This window comes from Pygocentrus nattereri, chromosome 16 (assembly GCF_015220715.1).
Source record: "Pygocentrus nattereri isolate fPygNat1 chromosome 16, fPygNat1.pri, whole genome shotgun sequence".
NCBI classification, from domain to species: domain Eukaryota; kingdom Metazoa; phylum Chordata; class Actinopteri; order Characiformes; family Serrasalmidae; genus Pygocentrus; species Pygocentrus nattereri.
In genome coordinates this window covers 37,979,499-37,986,998 of record NC_051226.1, presented here as the reverse complement: position 1 = coordinate 37,986,998, position 7,500 = coordinate 37,979,499, and the positions used below count along the sequence as shown (strand labels likewise).

Below are 7,500 nucleotides of genomic sequence, written 5' to 3'. Positions count from 1 at the left end.
CCCTCTACACGTTTACTGGAGAGGACAATCGCCGTTTGTTTCAAGAGTCTCTCTGGCCACAACCTCCCACACACACACACACACACACACACACACACACACACACACAATGAGATCATTCAAACACACACACACACACACACACACACACACTCAAACTCTCACTCTCAGACACACACACTTGAAATCGCAAACTCACTTGCAAAAACTCGAACACAAACACAGACACACAAACATCTCTATGCCAATTTTCTCCATATAGCTCATTATTTTTCAATTTGAGATCTTTCATTTACAGAATATCAAAATTCACGCAAAGCTACATGTCCACTCACAGAGCACTTTATTAGGAACACTATACTGTTACTGGGTAGCTCCTTCATTTGCTCTCAAAGCAAAGATATTCCATTGCATTCTGATCCGGTGGCTGGAAAGGCCAGCGAAGAACGTTGAACTCACTGTTACGTTCATGAAACCACTTTGGCTTTGTGACATGGTGCATTAGTATACCACAAATAGCCATTAGAAGCTGCTTAACTGTGGCCATCAAGGGATGCACATGGTCAGCAGCAATACTCAGATAGGCTGTGGCTTTCAAGCGATGATTGATTGGTACTAACAGGCCCAAAGTGTGCCAAGAAAACACCCCCACCCCATTACACCACCTCCACCAGCCTGGATTGTTCACACAAGATCACGCAGGTCTATGGATTGATGCCGTTGGTGCCAAATTCCGACCCTCCCGTCTGTGTGCCTCAGTAGAAATCGAGATTCATCACACCAGGCTGTGTTTTTTTCCAGTCTTAGACTGTCCAGTTTGTGCCCACTGCAGCCTCAGCTTTCAGTTGTGAAACCCAACAAGGTCCTCTGCTGTTGTAGCCCATCCACCCCAAAGTTTGTGCTGTCTGAGATGCTTTACTGCTCAGCACAATTGTAGAGTGGTTGAGTGACCATGGCTTTTCTGTCTAAAGTAGTCTGGCCGTTCTCTCTTGACCTCTCTCATCAACAGGGGGTTTACCATTCTGAGTAAATCCTAGAGACGCTGTGCGCGACGATCCCAGGAGATCAGCAGTCATAGAAATATTCATACCAGCCCATCCGGCACCGACACTCATGCCACGGTCAAATTCGCTGTTCTGATGGTTGATGACCTGAAGTTGCTGACCCATACACATGACTTTATGGGCCGCAGCACTGTTACCTGATTGGATGAATGGACAATGGCGCGTGTACAGGTGTTCCTAATAAGGTGCTTGGTAAGTGTATACATACATATTTCTTTGCAGTCTGTAGCTCTATAGCTGGGGTACCTAGCCCTGGTTCTGGAGGTCTACCTCCCTGGAGAGTTCAGGTCCAACACTCCTGGCTCTAATATTCAGATGCTTCTAAAGACCTTCAGTGCCTGGACCAGTTAGATTAGATCAGACTAGATAAGATTGGTTAGATTAAGCTTGGAGCTAAACTCTGCAGGGTAGTAGATCTCCAGGAACCGGATTGGCCACCACTGCGCTCGGAATAAGGAGCGGAGTGGGCAAGCAGGCATTTGACCCACCTTTTTTCCATCAATCTGAAGAACTATTTAAGCATGAAATGGTTCTACACTCTTAAAAAAGGTCCTTCGAGGGTTCTTTCATAAAAACAATGGCTCTATACAGAACCACGATCACTCAAAGAACCACCTGCAGGCTTAAATGGATGGAAAATGTGCTGTATATGGTTCTATATAGAACTTTTTTTAATATGTATGTAGCACCAAAAAGGGTTCTTCTACTGTTACAAACGTGACATTGCGACAATAGCAGAACCCGTTTTGGTGCTATGTAGAACCGTTTTCAAAAATCACACATTCTTCATCAATCTGAAAAACCACTTAAGCATGCAATGGATCTGCACTCTTCAAAAAGGTTCTTAAAGGGTTTTTCAGTAAAAACAATGGTTCTAGATAGAATCATGAACATTCAAAGAACTACTTGCATGCTTAAATGAACTGAAAACATGCTGTACGTGGTTCTATATAGAACCTTTTTTTAAAAATGCTTGTATAAAGCACCAAAAAGGGTTCTTTTATTGTTACAAGCTTGACATTGCAACTATAGCAGAAACCTTTTAGGCGCTAAGTAGAACCGTTTTCAAAAACCAACACATTCTCCATCAATCACTCTTAAAAAAGGTTCTTCAATGGTTCTTCAGTAAAAACAATAGTTCTAGACAGAAAGAACCATTTGCATGCTTACATTGATGGAACATATGCTGAAGGGTTCTACATAGAACCTATTTGAAAGTGGAGCGGGCAAGCGGGCATCTGACCCACCACTTTTCAGAGTATCGGGGTGATGCCCCACCACTTTTTCGACTGATTTCAGGAAACAAAAAAACTCCACCTTCCCTAAACACGTGGTTCTTCAAGCGTTCTTCAGTAAAGAAAATGGCTCTATATTGTACCACGAACACTCAAAGAACCCTCGGCATGATTAAAGCGTTCTAAGTATGATAAAAAAGGTTACTCAGATTGATGGAGAAAGCGCTGTACTTGAAGATCATGATGCAAAGAACCGTTTTATCATGTGAAGAGTTCTTTGAATGTCCATGGCACAATGTAGAACAATTTTCCTTACTAAAGAACCTCTGAAGAACCATCTTTTTTAAGTGTGTAGTTTAAGGAAGGTGGAGTATTTTCCAATGTAAGCATCCTGAAATCAGTCAAAAAAGTGGTTGAGCATCGCCCCTACATTCCTAAAAGCGGTGGAACCCGAACTCTTCCGGGTTCTAGATCTCCAGGACTGTTTTTTTTTTAAAGTGTATCAAAAACGTAAGTCCAGACAGACATCGTACCACGTGGCTCACTCACTCGATAAGTGTGCTACTTTGATAAATCTGAATTCATAAAGTTATGAACAGTTATGAAGGAATTCTAGTTGGCGTCTTTAATTTAATGACGTTTGGAGAACTTTAGCCCTGATTTACCTCAGAAAATCGCGCTAACGAAGAAAGACCCACTCATTACACATCACTCATAATTAATTATAAACGTTTGATAAACTCTTGCAATACGACGGTCACTAGCAAATGCTGTTGTTGACCTCAATCTATGGACAAATGACTTCAGCCTTTGGGCATAAAGTGAATCGGACGGATCGTCTTGTCTCTGGCGAAAGCTCGGCGTGGAGCCCGGCGCTCGGCTGGTTTAATCATTTTCTACTTATTGTCCAACACACACACACTTGTTCCAGACAGAGGGTGGACAGAGGAATGTAGCGCGTATCCTGTCTGCTCCAGCCACGACGCTCAGACGGGCTCTCTGCTAGAAGGTTTGAGACCCCCAGGCCACCTCGCCGACCCCTGGGCTTCTCCAGAACACTCCACAAACTCCACTACTTCAGCTCTTCACTGCAGCTTGGTCATCTTCTGGGCTCTTTTCAGAAGGTGTCCACTTCTGTTTGGTTTCCGGTTACGTCGCAGCAGATGTTGGCAGTTTTTCGTTGTGTTTTCAGGTTTCAACTAATATCGCCATAACTATTTACTTTATGGGTCACGGGTCTCATTAATGGTACCAGTTCTAGATACATTTCTAAGCTTCCAGCAGCTTCTCGTTTAATGTGGGTCATTCTTGTCTACGGATCAGTGTGTCCGTTTCATTTATAGCTGCCACTGACTGAATTAGCAGCGTGAGAAGACGTGCTGCAGCTTTTTCCTCTTTAGTGAAAGGAATGGTTCTATTTAGAACCATGAGCTCTGTATAGAACCATCTGAACGTTTCAGTAGTTCTTCGCATGGTGAACTGGCTCTTCTGAACTGACTGATGGAGAATGTGCTGTATATGGTCCCATATAGAACCTCTTTAAAACTGGTTCCGTACAGCACAGAACAAGGTTCTTCTATTGTTGCGAGCTTGACACCATAACAACATCAACAGAAGCCTTGTTGGTGCCACATAGAACCATATACAACACATTATCCATCAGTCTGAAGAACTATTTCACCATGCAAGGTTTAGTCTTTAAGCATGAAATGGTTCTTTGAGTGTTCTATACAGAACCACTGTGTAATCTTTTAAGGCTGTATATGGTTCTATATAGAACTCTTGAACATTTTTGAACCATTTCCAAAAACAGCACATTCTCCATCAACCTGAAGAACCATTTCACAATGCATAGAACCTTTTAAGCAATGGTTCTACACTGTTAAAAAAGACCGTTCTTCAAAGGTTATTTAGCCAAAACCCCAAAAAGGGTTCTGCTATTGTTAAAATCTTGACATTGTAGCAATAGCAGAACCCTTTTTGGTTCTATATAGTCTGAAGAACCGTGCAAAGAACATTTAAGTATGAAAATGGTTCTTTGAGTATTTGTGGTTCTATATAGAACCACTGTCTTTACTGAAGAACCCTTGAAGAGCCACCTTTTTATCTTTTTTTAAGAGTGTATTTAGAACTCACGGTTCTAAATAGAACCATTCCTTTGACTAAAGAACCCTTGTTCACACTCAGATCCCTCCCCCATAGTCTGAGAGCTGATTCAGAGCATTGTGGGTACTGTAGTCTTAAAGGAAGCTCTGGAGGCTCAGTAATCCCAGTCTGGACAGGGATGATAACGGCAGACTGCGGATTGACTCTAGTCCAGTTTACAGATTATTGATCCTGGAATGCTGATGTTTATTTTTGATCAACAGCGCTGGATTAAAGATTATGGGCTAATCCTGAATTCGCCGTCTTTAGGAAACTGTTCAATGCCTCATGAAATTCCATTGATTTATGATTTTCTTCGATTCGGAATATTTTTAAAATATATGCTGAACGTATAAACGTGACCGAAGGGATACGCCAATAATCAATAACAACACAACGTCACGCATTTCTTGGATTTTCCCGTTTTAAAAACAGCCTGATCGCTTTATTTTAGCCTGAAGTGCAAAAATGATCCATAATTATTATAATCACAAGCAACTGATTCTAAAATGATCAAATCAACGCAGGCCATCCTGGATTATCATCCCATATTACATATCCCATGCCTTACTAAGTCATGGCCACAACTTGTCTTGTTCCCATGTCTTATTAAATCATGGACATTACTTAATTAACTTGTGGCTATGCCTGACTGAATTGTGGCCCTGCATTAGTATCTTGTTCCCACAATTTACTAAATTGTGTCCACGGATTACTTATTATGTTCTTACTAAGTTGTGGCAGAGACTAAATTATTCCATTCCCATGACTTAATTATCTTGTGCCTACTGAGTAGTGGCCATGCATTAGGATCTCGTTCCCATGCCTTATGAAGCTGTGCCCAAGACCCAAATTATCCCGTTCCAATGACTTACTAAGCTGTGGCCATGACTTATTCATCTTGCTCCCATGCCTTACTAAGTCATGCTCCCTACTTAATTATCATGTTCCCATGACTTACTAAGTTGTGGCCATAGCTTAATTAGCATGTTCCCACACTTTACTAAGTCATGGCAATGACTTAATTATCTCGTTCTCATGCCTTAATAAGTCATGCCCACTAGTTAAGTATCGTGCTCCCATGCCTCACTAAGTTGTGGCCACTCATTATTTTTATTTATACAGGATGGCTCCGTAGACGCTGATAACTGATGGGATTACAGACTCACCTGTTCCAGCTGCTTCCAGCTGTTCTCAATGTGCTGCTGAGCTTTGCGTCCATCTTGGAAATGCTGAGGGAGAAAGAGAGAAAACGAGGTCATTACCCAACGTCCACTTTCTGTGAACTCTTCCAGGTCAGCTTTTTATCACCCTAAAAAAAAAATAAATAAATACAAACAACAAAAATGCACATTTAAGATCTTCACTCCTCTCAAACTGACCCCACTGACCACCACACAGAAGCTGTCACCTCTCACACTGCGGACAGGCCAGTGCGTCTCTTTAGTCCAGGCATGTCAGAATGGGGACCTCACAGGCCAAAGGTCAGCATTTACCCTCACCTAACACTCCGAATTCAGTTCAGTAGGCCTTGATAATTCGCCGATGAGCTGAATCAGGTGGGTTTAAGGAGACAGTGAGCTGAAGTCTGCAGTGTTTTGGCCCACGAGGACTGGAGCCTGACACACGTGCTTTAGTCCATATAAAATGCATCCGCACACCGTTAGAAATAGAAGAACAGTTCAGGTACGTTTCTCGTTCGTCAAGGTCCAAACAGTGTAAATGTTCCCTCAAAGGTTCTCCAGTGGGTTTAAAGTCTGATCGTGAAGCTTAAATCAGGTTCTCCAGGTGAAAAGTTGGTATTTGTTCCTTTTCATAACCAAATGTTTTAAAACAGAGCAGTAGAGTAAAAGCCTGGAGGCGAGGCGGCGAGGCGGGGTGTGTGGAGTCAGCACAGCTTAGAACAGATCATTTCAGTGGGTTATGGTTCAGTGATGTTCCCTGACTGAAGCGACTGAGATGGAGCCCTGAGGGTTCCACCCCAGTGACGAGAGCGACAGTGACAGTTTAGTACCTTTATTTCTGAGGGTGCAGAACGGAATTCAAAGAGCCCCGATTCTCAGCCTGGCTGAGACTGTGCTGATTAGTGGGTCAGTCGGAGTGGACAATCGGAGAGAGAGTTGCGTCGTGTTTGAGGGGTGCAGACTCACATTTACTGCCTGCCCGTCACGTTTCAGACCAGTCTGAGTTCATCATACATGTTCGATTTTTTGGACCCCTTTAACGTGGGAGGCGATGGATCGAGGCGAGCTTTGTGATCGTGTGGGTCTGTTTGCTGTCAGAGTTGCTGGGCAGCGTGCTGAGGCGTGCTGCAGTTCTGAGCACGCTCAGTAGACTCTCTGGAGATCCTCTAAAGGCCCCACTTGGCCAGAGCGCTCTGGGGAGAGTGTTTGTTTGCAGCTCCATCCTCAAGCTTCCCTACAGCTCTGACACACACACACACACACACTCCGTGTTCCACACCACTTAAAACTACAATCCACCGAAAGATCCAAGTGTCCTCAGTTGTAGCCGATCAGCCGAGGCCTGTTCAGAGTCTGAAGTAGTTCTAGCGCTGGAGCTACCAGGCTAATGTAGTTGAGAAGTAATGGAGAGAGAGAGAGAGAGACAGACAGAAAGAGAGGCAGAGAGAGAGACACAGAGAGAGAGAGAGAGAGGGAGGGAGAGAGAGAGAGAGAGGGAGAGAGAGAGAGAGAGGGAGGGAGAGAGAGAGGGACAGAGAGAGAGAGACAGAGAGAGAGAGAGGGAGGGAGAGAGAGACAGAGAGAGAGAGGGAGAGAGAGAGAGAGGGAGGGAGAGAGAGAGAGAGAGAGGGAGGGAGAGAGAGAGGGAGAGAGAGAGGGAGGGAGGGAGAGAGAGCGAGAGAGGGAGGGAGAGAGAGAGGGAGAGAGAGAGGGACAGAGAGAGAGAGAGGGAGAGAGAGAGGGAGGGAGAGAGAGAGAGAGAGGGAGGGAGAGAGAGAGGGAGAGAGAGAGGGAGGGAGAGAGAGAGAGAGAGGGAGGGAGAGAGAGAGAGGGAGGGAGAGAGAGAGAGAGCGGGAGGGAGAGAGAGAGAGG

General features: G+C 44.2%; 1 protein-coding gene across 27 annotated transcripts in view; it reads right to left on the bottom strand.

Annotated features, from left to right (window-relative positions):
* LOC108411429 (formin-binding protein 1) overlaps positions 1–7,500 on the bottom strand; it is a 137,823-nt gene that overhangs the window by 47,230 nt on the left and 83,093 nt on the right. For all 27 annotated transcript variants that reach the window (XM_037545934.1, XM_037545932.1, XM_037545923.1 and 24 more), the window contains exon 5: positions 5,614–5,676. In XM_037545934.1, coding sequence (XP_037401831.1) covers positions 5,614–5,676 — 63 coding nt within the window. The remainder of the gene's footprint in view (positions 1–5,613; positions 5,677–7,500) is intronic.